The sequence below is a fragment of the Zootoca vivipara genome, chromosome 17 (genome assembly GCF_963506605.1).
Source record: "Zootoca vivipara chromosome 17, rZooViv1.1, whole genome shotgun sequence".
Taxonomy (NCBI): domain Eukaryota; kingdom Metazoa; phylum Chordata; class Lepidosauria; order Squamata; family Lacertidae; genus Zootoca; species Zootoca vivipara.
Genome location: NC_083292.1, coordinates 22322036 through 22342223, shown reverse-complemented (window position 1 = coordinate 22342223; position 20188 = coordinate 22322036). Strand labels below are relative to the sequence as shown.

At 44.2% G+C, this 20188-nt stretch overlaps 1 protein-coding gene across 1 annotated transcript in view; it reads left to right on the top strand.

Annotated features, from left to right (window-relative positions):
• Positions 1-18049, top strand: part of MED13L (mediator complex subunit 13L) — a 171624-nt gene extending 153575 nt beyond the window's left edge. Inside the window, exons 27-31 of the mRNA XM_035098346.2 lie at positions 720-896; positions 3615-3769; positions 11562-11723; positions 12825-12937; positions 14889-18049. Of these exons, the coding sequence (XP_034954237.2) occupies positions 720-896; positions 3615-3769; positions 11562-11723; positions 12825-12937; positions 14889-15021 (740 nt within the window). The 3' untranslated portion in view covers positions 15022-18049. The remainder of the gene's footprint in view (positions 1-719; positions 897-3614; positions 3770-11561; positions 11724-12824; positions 12938-14888) is intronic.
• Positions 18050-20188: the final 2139 nt, after the last annotated feature.

Genomic DNA, 20188 nt, shown 5'->3' with positions numbered 1-20188 from the left:
CTGAAGTGGGAATCTCACAAGCAGGCTTGTGTCTCTAAACCACAATTCAACGGTATGCATTCTTGTTACTTTTCAACAGTATCTCTTACAAAATAAAAGTAGCGGCCAAAAGCGATGTGGGCACCTTCCCTTTATATTTTGATTTTTAAACATTCCCTGTTCCTGGAAAGCCTTCCCCCAGGGGCAATGTAATTAAAACCTTTGTCTTCCTCATTGCATGGATATACTGAGTTAGAGAAAAAGGCTGATTTGAATGCAATGGGGAAACCATGGTTTGACCGTTTGGTTCTCCGTTCACACTTCAGCTCCCTCACTAACTTCCTTGTTTGGCTGAGCCATGGTTTCCAGTTCTGTCCATAGCTTTGCTTTGAACTTGGGTTGCAAATCCAGTTCAACCCATTGTTTCCAATCCAGGCTTGGGGAGGATAAACGTGAACTGGACATGGCTGATTCAAATGCAACTGCAAACCCTGGTTTGCTTGTATAAATAATTGTAGAAAGGATTAGTGTGTGAGAGGGAGGAGGAAGAACCCTACATTTTGGTCTGAGGATCAAACCATAGGCGGGCAGCTGTGTTCTGATGGGGCTGTGCTGGTTTGAGTCCATTTGTTCCCGTTGCTGCTTTTGATGGTCTTAATTTCACACACTTGCACTCTCTCTTTTTGATGGTGCCTTGGCCAGTCTGAGGCCTGACAGATCTACTCTGCTTCTCTTGACAGATGCTGTCACAATGGGGTCTGTGTTTGGCCGCAGCACTGCTCTTAATTTGCAGTCGTCCCAGCTGAATACGCCGCAGGATGCCTCTTGTACACACATCTTGGTGTTTCCGACCTCTGCAACCATCCAAGTCGCTCCAGCAAACTATCCAAATGAGGATGGATTCAGCCCCAATAATGGTAAGTCAGCTTCAGTGCAGTGTGTAGGAAATTGCCCTATAACGTTGATCAAAATATTTCTGCTCTAACAGTCATTGGCAAGTGCTGCTGCTTTTATATCAGAAGTATGAAGACAAACAATGGGAGCTTCTTGTTCATTGAGAAAAAATGTTCCTTTTCTTTCTGTTCAGCTGACTACTTGGCCACGTGCTCTTGTTTAGGAAGCCAAATTGGCCAATATCTGCAGGCCGCACATAGTGAAAAGAAGCCAAGCTTCTTTATTTAATAGCTTTGGCTAATTGCAAAGACTCTATGTGGTATAGTTTGGCTTTGCTGTGGCTAGTGAGGATTTTGTAAGGGCTGGTTGTTTTCTTACCCTGAAAACATATGCGGCAAATATTTTTTTGTGGATTTATGATTTGCCCTGTTGTTCTGTAATTGGCATCAAGCTGATCAATCTGCATGCTCGCACTGCACCCGATTCGTAGGTTTCTAGAGGGCCTGCAATCATGTGGCAGAGAAGCGATATTCTGGAGAGGCAAATAATGCAAGGCCAGCAGAGATACATGGATAAACTACACAGAACCCAGGAACTCATTTCCCAAAATGGTTCAGCCTTTTGCAGAAGCTTGGCTGTTTGTACTATTCCTATACATATCTCTTAAAATGAAATGGGGAGAAGGAGAACAAAGAACACCACCTTGAGATCCTTGGAAGATAAAGGATGTTCTATAAATGAAATAAATAAATATGATTTGAATTATTAAGGCTATATTTGTAAAAGCTGCTTCTGAGTAGAAGAGTGATTTATTATTATTATTATTATTATTATTATTATTATTATTATTATTATTACTTTAAAAAATCAGTTTATATCCTGCCCTTCCTCCTCTTGAAGAAATCCATGGTGGCAAACACATAATCAGTAAAACAACTCTTCAGCAATTTTCTGTAGGAAAATTAGGAGAATGTTAATACTTTTCATCTAGAGAGAGAAGAGCCCTAAAAATGGATGCAAGTTGCAGGGGACCCCTCAGTGATTGGGTTTTGTTTCTTTAAATGCAAATGTCTGGCTTTGATCTGCTGCTGGAATTTAGTGGGCCTCACGGGGGACACCTACCCTCCAGTGCCACTATCCTTTTATGCCCCCCCCAAATTCCGCCTGAGCACAGGGCTTCCAAATATTTAACCTGCATTAACCTAGCCTTTGGGGTTTCGTGTGCTAATTGGACCCATGTCTAAAGGCTAGCATTTTCCAAAATGGTGTCAAGATTTAATTTTCTCAACTCCTTGTTCTATGTTTAATAATTAAAGCCTCTGAAGCCATTAACCCTCTTGTTTGTGCCTCGGAGGCTGTCGAGAGCATGGCAATGGCTTTTTGGTTTGTAGCGCACACGTTTGTAGGAAGCGAGCTTAATAAGCCAGGTTAAAAATCACTTCTGGCTGCTGTCTTTGGAAGAGGAGGAGGAAAAGGAAAAGTGATAGATTTGTGAGAAGGAAAAGAAATGCTTCAGAAAAGGTGTGGATGAAGAGAGTAGCCAAAAGGCTCCTGCCCACCCCCCATCCCTTGGTCTTTCTCTCTCTGCTGCAAATCAACATCATATAACTTCATTTTATACTAGAACTTAAGTCAAAAGTGGTGTGTTTTTTTTACACACACAACCAGCCAACCCAATGCCCTTGGAAAGGGCAAAACCATTCACCAAACATTTAGATCTCCTTCGCAAACAAGAGATCTGTGTTTGAAAATATTTTTGGAATCGTTACTGAGCAAGAATTTACTGCCACTAACTTCACTTTCAGCAGGGACTTCCTGGAGAGTACATTAAGAAATGGAACAACCTGAATTTTCATGTTTGGTGCATAAAAAGCACATGAGGCGATGGGGGAAAAAACAGACTTAGGGGTTGGTGAGGGAGGGGAAGTTACATTGCACAAGTGGAAGTTCTTTCTTGGACAGGACGACTCCCTTGGATCCAACCCTTTCTCAGCCTAATCTGCCTTGCAGGCCTGTTTTTAGAATGAAGTGAGGCGTCATCATATACTGTATTGAGCTCCTTTACTGTGTGATATAAACATGGTAAAGAAATAAATATTATTTAATTTGGCCTATCCACGTGAGAGAAATTATGCTCTCCTGTATTGAGAGCGACGGTAGGGGAGAGGGAGACAGTTCTCAGCCCTGGTCCCTTGACATGAAAGGTTGCAAGGCTTTAAGCCACTGATGAGCAGCTGCCCAATTAGCACGTGCCCTCTTGAAAACTGAGTCTTGGCTACTCTCCTGATGGAAGGGACACCTGTCCAAAGGCAAATGTTCTGAACAACAACCACAAGCAACACGTCGGCTAATAAGATACTGACAATATTTTTATGACATCACACTGTTTCAAAATTCATAAACAGATGACATATATTATGTGCATGGAGTCACAAATTAATACAAATCAAATGTTCCATAAACAGAAACGGTAGGAGTGGTAAGTCACTTTCAATGATCACTCAAATGGTCACTAAAATTTGTGACTCCATGCGCATATTATAGGTCTTCTGTTTATGAATTGTGAAACAGTATAAAAACATTGTTGTTTAGAGTGTTCTGTTTTGCAACAGAGGGGATTTTCAAAGGCAAATGTTGGCAGTTGCCATTCCTCTGTGCAAGTGCTGCCGTGTCCCAAGTCATTCTGTATCCCACAAGGCAACATGACTAATCTCTTCTTTCACTCTTCCTTCCTCTTTGAGATGACATGTTTGTCCTTCCATTCCCGGATGACATGGATAACGACATTGGGATTCTAATGACTGGGAATCTCCACTCGTCTCCCAACTCCTCCCCGGTCCCTTCCCCTGGCTCTCCTTCTGGGATTGGAATAGGACCATCCTTCCAGCATAGCCGGGTAAGTTCCTTTCGATTTCCGCACTGTACTCACTCAGTAGGTAGGTAGTGCTCCAAATCTGTTATTGCTTTGGGCTCATGTTCCCCCCTCCCTTTCAGTTCAGTCACAAAGTGCTTGCTTTAGAGCAGGGGTGGGGAACTTTCTGGGGTCCACATGCAAGGACTGGACTCCACCTTTGTCCAGTAAGGCTACCTTCCAGCCATGCAAAAATTTAAGGGCTCCTGCACTCATTCACCTGCCTGTCCAAACAGTCTATCCAGCCTCCACCCATACAAGCAAGAGACATCATTGCCGGTCAAGGATACATCCCAGCCAGGCAAAAGCACTCAAGGGGGAGCATGAAGCACAGCCCGTGATGGGTATCGCCTCAGTAGAGTCCTGAGGGCCAGATAAAGAGGCCTTGGAGGCCACATTCAGACGTTTCTCGGGGTCCTGCTTTAGAGTTGCTAGGATTTCTCAGGGGGAGAATGTTGTGCCATGTTGCAAGAAGCAAGCATGACAATCGAATACAGTTGGTTCTTTTGCAAACCGTGCTGAGGTGCCCTTGGCTTCAAGGAATCACATTTAAGGATTCAGTTTTGGAAACGGGCTAGATTTTAAGTTTCCACAGAAGGGTTTCTGCAAGAAGAGAGGCTTCTCCCCCCCCCACCCCCTCCTTTCCTGCTAGCGATAAAACCACCCACCGGAACGCACACTCTCCAGGTGCTGGGATTTTTATGCAGATTTTGTTTTCTTAGCCCAGGGTTGTTGTAGTTCAGCAGTTAGTTCTCCTTAAAGTGGCTTTTAAGAAGCTGGCTCCAGCATCAAGGCTTATTTAAAATGTAAATTAATTTTGTTAATTTCAGAAAGGAAGGTTCTAACTCTGGAAAGCTTAGCGTATAGTTGAAGTGCTTAGCAAAATTCCTCCCACTTGCAGCTTCTGTGGCACGAGGCACTTCACGGGGGTTATTATGTATGCCTATCATCCTTTGCTTGGAATGTTCCTGCAACCTGCAGGCTGTACATTTTTAAGGAGATGTTGGTGGCAGCAGCAGCAGCGGCAGGACTTGTAAAGTGTTTTCTCTTCAAAAGAGAACATTTTCCTTCATCTTCACTCTCAATAAATGAAGGATAATGGGGACAATAAAGTCAATAGAAAGGTTCTGATGCTGCTTTCCTGATTAATAGCACATCTGTGAGTTTCACAGCTCCACTAAGGCAAACATCTGTTTTCTTCTTCTTCTCACTCAAAGTAAAATGGCTTCGTTTTTACATCCCAGGGGTTACACATTTACTCCAGTGGCAGGTGCGGAAGTGATGAGATCTCCAGTGGCCACTAAAGGCAGCTACTGTGTAGATTTCCTTTGGGGCGGCAGATGCAAATCTCCCAGAGTCCTGTTGTTTACTAAATATGGCGCTGAATGATAGAAATAGGCCGCTTGCCTAGTTTTTATATTGTATTTGTGTGTGCCCCCCCCCCAAAAAAAACCACTGTGACATTTTCAAGTTCCTGCTCTCCAGGTTAACCTAAATATATTGCAACATGCACACCTGTCTATAGGGTACTTTTTGGTTCTTAAAAGCAGAGATGCCTTTGTTACCTAACTATCGGGACTCTCTCCAACTCCCTCTTCCCAACCCACACCCTTCACAATCCTCCTTGGGTGTTTTTGCCTGGCTTGAACTTTGATAATGCCTCTTGCTTCCCTGGATAGAGGATAGAAAGGGATGCCCAAGTGCTCGTAAAACTAGCCTATGGTACAAAGGTCAAATTGCATCCCCCCTCTGCCCTGACTAGCTCTGGCATGCGGCCCCCAGAAAGTTCCCCAGAAGAGAAGGTAGCCCTCTGTATGAAAGAGGGTCCTCACTCCTGCTTGAAAGTGTAGCCTTGCTATCCGTTCTGTACCTCACCACCTCTGAACCCTTGCAACCTTCCCATTCTGCACCCAACCCCTGCAGTCTTCAAGCAAACAGGTTGTTCAGTAAATTCTACCAAGTAGCCATTTTTGGAGATTGTTCGCAACACGGCGTGACGATCCTGCACAGCCTCAGATTTCTCCCATAATGAGATGAGCGATCAGGGAGTTTGGTAACCCAGCGAGGCCCCTTGTAGGCAAATGCCTTTTGGAGCAACTAGCTTAACCATTAACACGAGCCTGGTAATTGAGGTGTAATTTTTGCTCGTACAAAAGCAGCAGCGTGTGATCATTTCCCCCCCAGGTCAAGGGAGGGCACCCTTTCGTCCGTGGACCTTGTAATTAATTGCTGAGGTTTGCAAGCGACCGCTGCTTCCATGTCCTGCTGTTGAATTATCAGCCAGGGGAACTCTGAGGCATTCTGGATGGACAAACTGGCCACGTTGAGGGCCAGCTTGATGAATAAAGGAATTTCAACTTTAGCAGGGACCTGTAAGTGGGTCCTTTTGAGGATGTTGTGGTGGTCAAGCTGTCTCTCAAATCACCTGCAGTTACTGTAAAAATGTACCACAACTTTATTGTTTTCTGGGGGAGGGATGGGGTACGTATTTGTATTTTATAACTGAAAACATTATAAAACATTACAAATTTAAAATCTTGAACAGTTCCATGGAGTTTGGAGCCAAACCTGTTTTTAAGGCAATATAGGTTTTTCACTCTTGATGATTGTCTAAGAAGGCCATCTGTTATGACTAAGAGCTGGGCTGTGTTTTGTTTTGTTTTGCTTTGCTTTGCTTTGCTTTGTGTGCTTGTTGTTGTTTGTTGTTTAGTCGTTTAGTCGTGTCCGACTCTTCGTGACCCCATGGACCATAGCACGCCAGGCACTCCTGTCTTGCACTGCCTCCCACAGTTTGGTCAAACTCATGTTCGTAGCTTCGAGAACACTGTCCAACCATCTTGTCCTCTGTCGTCCCCTTCTCCTTGTGCCCTCCATCTTTCCCAGCATCAAGGTCTTTTCCAAGGATTCTTCTCTTCTCATGAGGTGGCCAAAGTATTGGAGCCTCAGCTTCACGATCTGTCCTTCCAGGGAGCACTCAGGGCTGATTTCCTTAAGAATGGATAGGTTTGATCTTCTAGCAGTCCATGGGACTCTCAAGAGTCTCCTCCAGCACCATAATTCAAAAGCATCAATTCTTCGGCGATCAGCCTTCTTTATGGTCCAGCTCTCACTTCCATATATCACTACTGGGAAAACCATAGCTTTAACTATACGGACCTTTGTCGGCAAGGTGATGTCTCTGCTTTTTAAGATGCTGTCTAGGTTTGTCATTGCTTTTCTCCCAAGAAGCAGGCGTCTTTTAATTTCGTGACTGCTGTCACCATCTGCAGTGATCAAGGAGCCCAAGAAAGTAAAATCTCTCACTGCCTCCATTTCTTCCCCTTCTATTTGCCAGGAGGTGATGGGACCAGTGGCCATGATCTTGGTTTTTTTGATGTTGAGCTTCAGACCATATTTTGCGCTCTCCTCTTTCACCCTCATTAAAAGGTTCTTTAATTCCTCCTCACTTTCTGCCATCAAGGTTGTGTCATCTGCATATCTGAGGTTGTTGATATTTCTTCCGGCAATCTTAATTCCGGCTTGGGATTCATCTAGTCCAGCCTTTCGCATGATGAATTCTGCATATAAGTTAAATAAGCAGGGAGACAATATACAACCTTGTCGTACTCCTTTCCCAATTTTGAACCAATCAGTTGTTCCATATCCAGTTCTAACTGTAGCTTCTTGTCCCACATAAGAGATTTCTCAGGAGACAGATGAGGTGATCAGGCACTCCCATTTCTTTAAGAACTTGCCATAGTTTGCTGTGGTCGACACAGTCAAAGGCTTTTGCATAGTCAATGAAGCAGAAGTAGACGTTTTTCTGGAACTCTCTAGCTTTCTCCATAATCCAGCGCATGTTTGCTATTTGGTCTCTGGTTCCTCTGCCCTTTCGAAATCCAGCTTGCACTTCTGGGAGTTCTCGATCCACATACTGCCTAAGCCTGCCTTGTAGAATTTTAAGCATAACCTTGCTAGCGTGTGAAATGAGCGCAATTGTGCGGTAGTTGGAGCATTCTTTGGCACTGCCCTTCTTTGGAATTGGGATGTAGACTGATCTTCTCCAATCCTCTGGCCATTGCTGAGTTTTCCAAACTTGCTGGCATATTGGGTGTAGCACCTTAACAGCATCATCTTTTAAGATTTTAAATAGTTCAGCTGGAATATCATCACTTCCACTGGCCTTGTTATTAGCAGTGCTTTCTAAGGCCCATTTGACTTCACTCTCCAAGATGTCTGGCTCAAGGTCAGCAACCACACTACCTGGGGTGTACGAGACCTCCATATCTTTCTGGTATAATTCCTCTGTGTATTCTTGCCACCTCTTCTTGATGTCTTCTGCTTCTGTTAGGTCCTTACCACTTTTGTCCTTGATTATGGTAATCTTTGTACGAAATGCTCCTTTCATATCTCCAATTTTCTTGAACAGATCTCTGGTTTTCCCCATTCTATTGTTTTCCTCTATTTCTTTGCATTGCTCATTTAAGAAGACCCTCTTGTCTCTCCTTGCTGTTTTTTGGAAATCTGCATTCAGTTTCCTGTATCTTTCCCTATCTCCCTTGCATTTTGCTTGCCTCCTCTCCTCCGCTATTTGTAAGGCCTCGTTGGATAGCCATTTTGCTTTCTTGCATTTCCTTTTCCTTGGGATGGTTTTCGTTGCTGCCTCCTGTATAATGTTACGAGCCTCCATCCATAGTTCTTCAGGCACTCTGTCCACCAAATCTAAATCCTTAAACCTGTTCCTCACTTCCACTGTGTATTCATAAGGGATTTGATCCAGATTGTATCTTACTGGCCCAGTGGTTTTTCCTACTTTCTTCAGTTTAAGCTGGAATTTTGCTATAAGAAGCTGATGATCTGAGTTACAGTCAGCTCCAGGTCTTGTTTTTGCTGACTGTATAGAGCTTCTCCATCTTTGGCTGCAGAGAATATAATCAATCTGATTTCGATGCTGCCCATTTGGTGATATCCATGTGTAGAGTCTTCTCTTGTGTTGTTGGAAGAGAGTGTTTGTGATGACCAGCTTGTTCTCTTGACAGAACTCTATTAGCCTTTGCCCTGCTTCATTTTGAACTCCCAGGCCAAACTTGCCAGTTGTTCCTTTTATCTCTTGATTCCCTACTTTAGCATTCCAATCCCCTGTAATGAGAAGAACATCCTTCTTTGGTGTCATTTCTAGAAGGTGTTGTAGGTCTTCATAGAATTGGTCAATTTCACTTTCTTCAGCACCGGTAGTTGGTGCATAAACTTGGATTACTGTGATGTTAAAAGGTCTGCCTTGGATTCGTATCGAGATCATTCTGTCATTTTTGAGATTGCATCCCATTACAGCTTTTGCCACTCTTTTGTTGACTATGAGGGCCACTCCATTTCTACTATGGGATTCTTGCCCACAGTAGTAGATATGATAGTCACCCGAACTGAATTCGCCCATTCCCTTCCATTTTAGTTCACTGATGCCCAGGATGTCGATATTTATTCTTGTCATCTCATTTTTGACCACATCCAGCTTACCTCCACTCATGGTTCTTACATTCCAGGTTCCTATGCAATATTTTTCTTTACAGCATCGGACTTTCCTTTCGCTTCCAGGCATATCCGCAACTGAGCGTCCTTTCGGCTTTGGCCCAGCCGCTTCATCAGCTCTGAATCTACTTGTACTTGTCCTCCGCTCTTCCTCAGTAGCATGTTGGACGCCTTCCGACCTGAGGGGCTCATCTTCCAGCGTCATAACTTTTATATGCCTGTTGTCTTTGTCCATGGAGTTTTCTTGGCAGGGATACTGGAGTGGCTTGCCAGTTCCTTCTCCAGGTGGATCACGTTTAGTCAAAACTCTCCACTATGACCTGTCCATCTTGGGTGGCCCTGCATGGCATAGCTCATAGCTTCTCTGAGTTATTCAAGCCCCTTCGCCACGACAAGGCATTGATCCATGAAGGGGATCAATACCAAGCAAATAGGCCTGGAAAATATTTAGTGGAGGAATGCCCCCCCTCCCCGTTTCCACTAACCAAATCTCCTGTGTTACCCTACCCTATTACCAAATTGCAGCCTCTCTTTTTATCCATGAAAGGATGGATTTGTAGCTCTTTGAAAAGAAAGATAAGGCAAGATCACCTTTCCATCTCAGCCATATGCCTTCCTCTCCTTCCATAATCTTGGTTGGTCTTCCTTTTGTCCTTGTAAGTTAAATTGCCAGAAGTTGCTTGCCATCTAGTCAGAGATTCCCAAACCATGGTCTATAAGCCTCATCCATGTGGTCTACGATATGTCTGCAAGCGTACATTAAAAAACTATATAGCAGGCACGTCCAACTTCCAAGAGATTGCGATCTACTCTCACTATTTAAAAAATGGGCAATGGTCTATCCATTGGATTGACCACAGTTGAGCTTTTTGGGGGGAGGTTCAGCCAAAATGGTTGACATCCCTGTCGTATAGCATCTAGCACAGCACCTTACAATTGCTACAATTGGCAGAAAAATCATCAAGTGTTCTGCCAAGACCCTAAGCAATTTCAGGTGGTCTCTGGGAAAGAAAGTTTGAGAATGACTGCACTATACCATTGAAATGTAAGCTAAGACAATCATGCATCACGCCACAGTTTGATCTAAGTGCCTTGAATGACCAGAATGAATGCACAAATTCTGCCATCAATACACTGTGTGATATGCAATACATATACAGTGGTACCTCGACTTACGAATTTTTCGACTTACGAATGTGGCAAATGGCCGCACGCTTACGAATTTCTCGACATCCGAATGGAAACCATGGCGGTTTTAGATAGGGTTTTTTCGACTTCCGAATTTTTAGATGGGGTTGCTTCGACTTGCGAATTTTTCCATTTCCAATGCATTCCTATGGGAAATGGCTTTTCCAATGGCGCTTTTCGACTTACGAATTTTTCGACCTACGAAGGTGCCTTCGGAACGGATTAAATTCGTAAGTCAAGGCACCACTGTAGCAGCATATTCCACATGATACTGGAAGTAACCCATATGAACAGTGTGACTTGTAGACCAGTTTTGCATTGAAGGTTGATTGATTTGAGGGAAGTTCTTAGCTCTTGCATCCCGTCCATATTTCAACCCAACTGATCAACACAAATGTTGATCTGAAATTGTCATGCTCAGAGAGCAAAGAGAAGCCCAGTGGAATACAAATGTATGTTGAAACAAGACATAACATTTGCGTGGTATTCTAGGGTTTGGCAAATTGCCTTCCTTGAAAAGATCTCATAAACTAAAAATATCTGAAGGGGCAGAGCTCGAATTACTGTTACTTGGCTGTACAGCATGATTTTGTTTCTTATACGAATATTGGGGCATATGGTCTATTCATGTCACCAATATATGCAAATATCTGGCTCATCTAAGACTTCATAGAACCTTTATTCTCAGTAGTGATGGAACTCACAGGTGGAAAATAATTTTATTTATACATATCCTTGCCATTTATGAGTCAATACTTTATTATTATACTTTATTATTGGACCTGCACTGCAGTGTCCTTCCAGCCTGCGCCACCTTATTGTTTACATTTTTGATTCTTTGTTTTCTCTCTGTTTCTTATGCTGGCCCTTCTTAACCGGATCAGTAAAATATTAAATGAGACAAGGTACAACATTTGTATGATTTGAGGGGAGGACAAGACTGGCAGTCAAATTTGCCACCTTCCTTTAATAAGCCTCCTGTAGGGTGCTACCAACCGAAGCTGAGTACCCCATTGTCTTCTCCATGTGTCGTTCATGCCTAATTTTGCATTTCCTCCCCCTATCCCCCTTCTCGTCTATCCAGAGCCAAGGAGAACGTCTCCTCTCCCGGGAGGCACCTGAAGAATTGAAGCAGCAGCCTCTTGCTCTGGGATACTTCGTCTCTACTGCCAAAGCTGAGAACCTCCCTCAATGGTTCTGGTCATCCTGTCCGCAGGCCCAGAATCAGTGTCCCCTCTTTTTGAAGGTTAGTTGGACATTTTTAAAAAGAATGCCATTGCTTCTGGTGGCATCTGTAACCTGAGTAGAGCTCTTTTACTATTGGTCGTAGATCAAGTTCTTAGACCCACCTTAGTAAGCGTCTTGTATGCTCCCTTTGCTATAGAGAAAATGCCTTCAGGGAAATGTTGTGTTGCCGTCTACAGCACAGCCACATCCATCCTATCTCAGCCAGCACTTCTTGCTCTTTTGTAAGAATGTACCTCAAGCAGACAGAAGAAGGGCAGGAAATTGTAACTGGGTTTCATGCTGCACTTCAGATCCCCGGCTCAATCCCTAGCATCCCCAATTACAGGCACTGAGAGGGGAGCCTCGTTCTGAGACTTCATCCGAGTTTCATGGCTAGGCATGGATTCAAATGCCTGTCTCCCTGGTCCAAGCCCTCTAGGATGGCCAGAAACCTCATTTTAATGTTCACAGACCCTCTTCCCATCTCTCCTACAATGGCCACCCCGGACCAGATTCATGAATGCTCTTCATAATTCAGCGTGGTGCTGTTGTTAAAACTGGGACCGAAGCTCTCAAGGGTTCCTCTTGCCTTCCTGTGAGGTGCTTGGCCAGGGTGCGGTGGGAGGACACTTACCTAGATCAGCTGCAAACTAAGCACCTCACAGAAATGCATGTGGGCTTGCCGAACATGGCGATAGCAGCAGTTCCTGCTTTTGTGAGCAAAAACCGATTCTGATGAGATGTGGTTGGGCAGCAAGGGCCAAAATTGCTTTGTTAGGGGTTCCTCAGGCCATCCCTCCCCCCCCCTTCATATTTGCAGAAGTTCTGTAGCTCCACCCTGCCCATAAGCAGCAAGAACCAGTCTTGATCTGTGGCTGAAGGAAATGTCTTTGGCTGGGATTTGTCATAGGCATCTTTTGGGCACGTTTTGAGAAGGTTGTGGTTCAAGGGGCATCTTTTGGAGGAGAGAGCAGAACCACTCTGTAGATTACAACCCTGCTAGCCCAAGCCCTTTGGTCACCTTAGAGTAGCTGCTCCCTCGTCGCCAGGTGGTGGTTATGAACCTGGAAGGAAACTGCAGCAGCCCTGTGTGGTGACACCTGTCTTTCCCCCCAAACAGGCATCGTTGCATCACCACATCTCTGTCGCGCATGCGGATGAACTCCTCTCTGCACGGAACTCCCAGAGGGTTCCCCACCCATTGGACTCCAAAACCACGTCTGATGTTCTGAGGTAACTGAGTTTTGTGTTTCCACCCCCCTGCCTTTTCAAGTCCCGGGAATAAGTGCTGGCCTTTGACCAGCCCTTTGATCTTTGCTCATCCGTTTTGAAAGATGTCTGTTGGCTCATTCTGCAGACCTTTATGAGAGGGGCATGTGCAAACAGCCCTCCTTTCCGTTGGCCGATCGTTGCAGGACAATGGTGGCTGGTGCCCAATGGGACTAGTGGGACGGAAAGCAGGGAGACCAACAGTGGGCAGAACCAATGAAAAGCAGAGCATATTCTGCCCCATCCTCATCCCTGCTGCGTCCTACAAGGGCCCTGCTAAGGTGGCGCAACCTGACAGGCCCACCTCTAGACTGGCTGTAAGGAAGAAGGCAGATAGCTGGAGAGCCAGCAAAGGGCAGATTTAGCTTTGCGGGGCAACACCCCATTCGCCAGCCAGCTTCCACTGTTGCAGGAATTTCCAGCCTAGCTGCCAAGAGGTTGAGCCAGAGAGCGGTGAGGAATCATCACTGGCATTTGACAACATCCTAGATAGGAAAAGTTTGAAATTTTGAAGATCTCAGAGACAAGAGCATTTAATTATTTTAAAGCTAGTGTCTAGTATATTATTTGGGAAGGTACTCACAATCTCCTTTTAGAGTCTTGCCATATACACAGTTGTGTCCTGGAGAAAGAAGCTGCATTTTGCCCTGCCCTGTATCTTTAGGCAGGGCTGTGCTTCTCAATATTCCACCTTCATCTTTCAAAAGTGGAACAGCAAGCTGATCTCAAAATATGGAGCAGTAGGGAAAGAGAAACCTCCTTCCTTACAGACCTCTCCCGGGTGTTACGATCAGCAGGCAGGGTGCCCTTGGTAGTTCCACCTCCCTCCAGCGTCTGGGGAGGGTGCCTCGGGAGAAAACATTCTCTGTGGGAGCCCCTAGGCTGCAGAATTCCCTCTCCACAGAGGTGTGCCTGGCACCTTCACAATACAGCTCTTGTCAAATGCAGAAGACATACTTACCCTCCTGCGATGTACATATATTTTTTTCAGTTCAGTTCTCAAACCTTTATTGGCATATATACAATATTCCAATAAGGTTCAGTACAATAAAATCACTCAGCAAAATCTGCATCTAACACTTAAGTTAATGTTGTATAACATTCACAAATCCTCGTTGCATGTTGCAGAAACCTGGCTACTATCTCCATCTTACCACCTAACAACAACAACAACAACAACATTAGTTATACCCCCTCCATCTGACATTGTTGCCCCAGCCACTCTGGGAGGCTTCCAACATACATAATAAAACATTACAAATTAAAAACTTTCCTAGACAGGGCTGCCTTCAGATGTCTTCTAAAAGTTAAATTGTTGTTCATTTCCTTGACATTTGATGGGAGGGTGTTCCACAGGGTGGGTGCCACTACCCAGAAGGCCCTCTGCCTGCTGCACCTTATTTCTGTGTATTAAAGAGTTTTTAATACTGTGTTTTGATTGTCATAACCTGCCCTGGGACCTGCTGGTGAAGCGCAGATAATTGATATACCAGTAAATAATAATACAGTGGACGCTTGGGTTGCGAACATGATCCGTGCGGGAGGCACGTTTGCAACCCACAGTGCCACGTCTGCGCACGCTCGGGTCGCAATTCGACACCTCTGCACATGCACAAAGTGCTATTTAGTGGTTCTGCGCATGCGCGAGCGCTGAAACCCAGAAGTAACCCGTTCTGGTACTTCCGGGTTTGGCACGGTGCGCAACCCGAAAATGCACAACCTGAAGCATCTGTAAGCATCTAAAAGTCTGATAGTTGTTTATTTCCTTGACACCTGATGGGAGAGTGTTCCACAGTAAGGGTGCCACTACTGAGAAGGCCCTAAAGTAGAAGCCATTGGAAGTGCAGGTTGTGGCACAGAAAGAGCCCTTTGTCCTGACCATCAGCCCCTTTCTTTCCCTTCTCCTCTCCTGCAGGTTTGTGCTGGAGCAGTACAATGCACTGTCGTGGCTCACTTGCAACCCTGCAACTCAGGACCGCAGCTCCTGCCTTCCTGTCCACTTTGTGGTGCTCACACAGCTATACAATGCCATCATGAACATCCTCTAATCACCCGGAAGCGCCTGGATGACCTTCCCCTTCAACCTGAGAAAGATGGGCCATGGCTCACGAGGGTCGGAGGAGCCCTTCTCCTCATCGGACCCCAGCCTCTGGGGGCCCAAGCAGCGCCTTGTTTCCTCCAGGAATAATAACAGGAGGCTTCTCCAGTGTTTGTGGTGGGACACATCAGGACTTCTGCCAAGCATACCAGACAGTGAGATGTATCGCAACCTCAAGGGCAGTGTTAACGCAGTGGCGGGATGTTAATGGAACAACGGACCACAGAAGACAGTGTCCTTCCGTTTTGTTAATTTTTTATTTTGTGTGTGTGGTTATTTTCTGTTTCGTTGTGCACGGATCTCTTTGCCTAAGAGACAAAGTGCCCTCCTTTCCGAGCGAAATGTTGTCGTGACCAGTTTGGGTGGCCCAAAACTCTTTTAACATTGTTCCTTGAAAAACCGCCGGATGAACGTGGCTGCAAAGAAGAACCAGTTCTCGTAGTCTTTTCAAAAGAAAAAAAAGTGGGATTTCTGTCTACCTGCAATTCCTGTCTGAGTGGATTGGGTTGAATGCATGCATTTGTTACCTGTCCATGTAGATGCGAACGGTCTTGGAGATGCTCTCTTCGAGTTTTGTTTGTTTTTTAATTTATTAACGGGGGCTGTTAAATTATAGAGGACCAGGTACAGTAGTTGATCCAGCTCAGCTCTGCCAAGAAGTATTTATCGACATACCTCGCATTCTTCTGACTGAGAAATGGGGTAAAAACCATGGAGGAAATCCAAAAAAACCAAGTTAGGAAGAGCATTTGAGGAAGAACTTTAGGAGTCACTATTTTTATTATTATTATTATTACAATCTTTGGTGGACTTTTTTTGGTTAAGGAACTCTAGCGAGGTTTAAATAAAGTCAGACAAACAATAATGCATTTGCAGGACAACAGACCAGTGGGAGGCAATAAAACACTTTAGCGTCGAGGCAAATTGAAGGGAGAAATACTGATTAAGAGAGGAGTCTGATAGATTTGGAAATTATTCCCAAAGCTCAAGTCATCTATAAACTGGGAGAGACTCATCTGTCATATATTCGTGTGTGTTATGTATGTTGTGTGATATATGTGTGCGCACACACACACACACACACATAGACACACACTATACATAGATTGTTTACACTCTTATCAGTTTCAAATCTGGTGTATTTGTCTATAGGAAGAAAATTATTATTTCAAAGAAATAATTTTTAAAAGTTGTATCATTAAATTAGTACTTGAAAATGAAGACCACTGAGGTTGGGGGGGGGGGGGAATGAATCGGTTTAGTTAAAATGTTTGCCATTTTAAAAGAAAAGTTTAAAGCAAATCATATTATTTTTATGACTCCTTAATTCTAGGATTTGAGAAGTCTATGCTGTTAAAAGATCCCATTTTTAATGTTTCTCTTTGCACTGTGGGCAGGCCTGGGCTGCTTTATAGAAGAGGAATCAAGTATTGTGGGGACTGTGGTCCAGGCTGCTGACCATCGTCCTTGGAGAGAATACCATTTTTGAAGTTCTTCCAAAAGTCTGTCTTGTTCTGGTTAAAAAGAAAAGAAGAAGAAGAAGAAAATAATAATAATAATAATAATAATAATAATAATAATTAATTAAAATTTCTATGACTTTAAATAATATTTTTCTTGAAATGATGGTGTAAGGTTTAAAAACAAAATTTATTATTAAAAAATAATAATAATCCCATGCGTGATGGGGGAAAGGGATCGGTCAGAGGAAGACCCTGTAAATGGATTGCTATTATTCTCTGCTCTAGGGGCAGGGCAGGGGGGACCTTTGCAATGTACAGGAGGGGGGAAATCAGATATATCAAAACCATTTGTATCTAATGTATACAGTGTAAAATTGATTTTAAAAAAATATTGCATTACTATTTTTTCTTAATCAGAAAGGAAAATTCTCAAGGCCTTTTGAAGAGCATTAAAAGATGAAGATTGTAAACTTGTATACAAAAAAATCCTTGGTGAGGAAAACTATGTAAAGTTATCTTTTACCATTTTTGGGATTCTTTGTTCCCAAAATTGACCTGAACTTTGAATTAGAGATGGATTTACTTTTACCTTTTTTCTTTTTAATGGGCTGTTTTTATCAAGGGGGTTCTTTCCTTCCCCAGAGATCCAGTTCTAATGCAAAAATTAAAATGCCTCCCCCCCACCCCACAAATAAGGGGATGGAGGGGTAGCGAGAAGTAGTTTTCATCTGGTGGTGTTTTTATTTAATTTTTTTAAGTTAATAGAAGCTGGTAACATATTTATACATTTTTGTGCAAAATAAATGAATGGCAATAGATTTTAAAAAGAAAAAAAATCTTATGTACTTCAGTGTGAAAATCTGTATAATATTTCCCTTTAAAATATGCATTATTTTACTTGTGAGTTTTTTACTGAATTAATCTGAAATGTACAAGCCCTGGATTTCCTACAGAGTGAAGAAGTTATTTTATTTTTTTTAATTTCTAATTTTGGAAATCATGCAGAAATTGGAATTATAACAGTTTGAGCGAAGTGGGTTGGGGTGGGTGGGTGGAAACAAGCAAGGGGTGTGCAGGGGGGTGTCGAGCATGCTTGTATGTATATTTCAGAACCTTTTTTAAATGTAAAAGCTGTACATTTCTTGGGGTGGGGGGAGTTCTGAGCTTTCCCCCCCCTTGAGCATTTTTGCAGTGAGCCTCTTTTATATATAGCCAACAATTTGAAACAAAAACAAAACAAAACGAGAAAAAAAAAGAACTACGTGAAGTTCATTTTAAATCTTACAGTATATCGCTGGTACAATACACTAAAATAAAGACTTTGATAAAAAGAAGAAACAATAATAATAAAGACCTCCATTTTAAATGTCATTCATATATACCTTGTGGATGAGAGCTATATACTTTTACACACTTTTTTAGATGAATAAATTATTGAATTACTGAAACTCGTGTGGGTTTTGCCGCTCTATTTACGTGCTGGTGACTCAACAAGCTGTTCGCCAGCCCATTTTGAGTTAACTGTGCTCTTGGGGGTGGGGGGGGGGAAGGGCAAGGCGATAGGATAGCTCGGTCAGTAGAGCACAAGACTCTTAATCTCAGGGCTGTGGGTTCGAGCCCCACGTTGGGCAAAAGATCCCTGCATTGCAGCGGGTTCGATTAGATGACATTCGTGGTTCCTTCCAACACTACAATTCTATGATTCCACAGTCGTGAAACATTGGCCTGGTTCCAGCATATCATAGTAGACCAGGGCTGCGTTCACACGGCGGTTTATTCCATTTCCCCCACATTTCCTTAAGCGATAATTTCCACTTTATTTGAGCTGTCACACCACGTAAAAGCTGCTCCCAGAAAACTAACGCAGCACAGTGCATCTTAAAGCACTCATTTCTGTGTTACTTGATTCGGGGGGGGGGCATTTGCAACCTCCTCAACCCAGAAAATCACGGGAGTAATGTAACGAAGTTTGGGGCGATAATCCTGGTATACAGTTATTTCCTGCCATTTTAACAGAAGCAGGCATGTGCAGAAAAGGGTGGTGGTGGGGGTGATGTTCATAGTTGTACCACACCACACCCCCTGGCCTGAATGAAATTCAGAAACACTAGTATTATAATTGGGAAAATGGAAGACGTCTGAACACACCCCAAATTTCAACTTACCTGGGCTGCATAAATGTTCTGACTCCTCCCGAATTCTTTTAGTGCAGCACAACTCTGCTTTGCGGGGGCTGATGGGGAGTTGTAGTCCAAAACCTCACAAGGGCGCCAGGTTGCCAAAGCCTGCTTTCAGGTCCAGGATAAAGCCTCTACAACCTCTTGTTTGCAGGAGACTTTCCTGATACAGTCGTGCATTGGAAGTCAAACAAAATCCATTCTGGAAGTCCGTTCGACTTCCAAAATGTTCGGAAACCAAAGCACACCTGATTGGTTGCAGAAAGCTCCTGCAGCCAATTGGAAGCTGTGGAAGCCCCGTTGGCCGTTTGGCTTCCAAAAATAGTTCGCAAACCAGAACAGTCACTTCTGGGGTTGCAGTGTTCGGGAGCCAAAACGTTTGAGAACTAAGCTTCTTTGAAAACCAAGGTACTTCCAGTTGTCTTAACCCTTCTCCTCTAAAAAGAAAAGAAAGATACTGCCCTAGAGACCTGGGTGGGGTGGGGTGGGGGTGGGGAATGAACCAATTGCTTGCCAAGCCAGGGAAGGTTTATCCCTCCCATCAAGTAGAATGGACCAGGGATACTTTCCCCCAACTTTGTGACTTTACTGCGCAATGCAGTCTCTACAGCTATTTGGATGGGATAGGAGCAATCTACCATCACTCCCCAAGTTTTTCAGAGCCTTCGCCTGAGATTTATAATGCAGGATGGTGCCCTGAAAAGAATTAATTCCAATTCTGTGAATTTTACTGGGAAGAGAAAAGCAAAGAATCTAGTTTGCGGTTCGAGAACCCGCCGCCCGTGAGAAATAAAGACACAGTGACACATGGTATTAGGGTTAATGGGTAGAATAAGGCCACAACTTTATTGGTTAGAGCAAGTGAGAGGTATTGGCTTAGGCATTGGACTCCCTAGCAAGCGTGACTCCAGGAGCAGCAGCGGAAAGGGGCGATGAGGAGGCTGCCGCGCTTATTTGAAGCAGGTAAACCCCGCCTACAACCTGGCCCTATTGGCCAGCCAGGGCTCTGGGCGGGGCAGCAGGATAGGCTGAGCAGGGGGCTGAATGCGCCCCCCCCCCTGCTCGATGCGTAGAGCGGGTCCCGCCTGCAAATTCCCCCCTCTCTGAAGAGGAGGGATCTTCTCAGCATTCCATCCTACCTGTAACTTTCCTTATTAAAACAACATGCTCCAGAGGGGACACACATTCGGTCTCAAGGCAGCTGCTTCCCAAGTCGAGGGGCTGTGACCCCTGCTCATGCTAACCCCTGTTGCTTGCCAACCTTGCCCACCCCCTACCCCTGTCAGACCTTCCACCCTCTCCCTCCCTCCGGCCCTCAGCCAAACCCACCCTGCCCTCGCAGTTCCTGCAGGTCCCCATCCCCAACCCTATTTGGGCAAATTGTTGGAGGAGAAGGCTTGTCAGCAGCTACTAGCCACAACGGCTATGCTCCGTGTCCACTGTCAAGAGGCAGCAATGCTTCTGAGTGCCAGAAGGG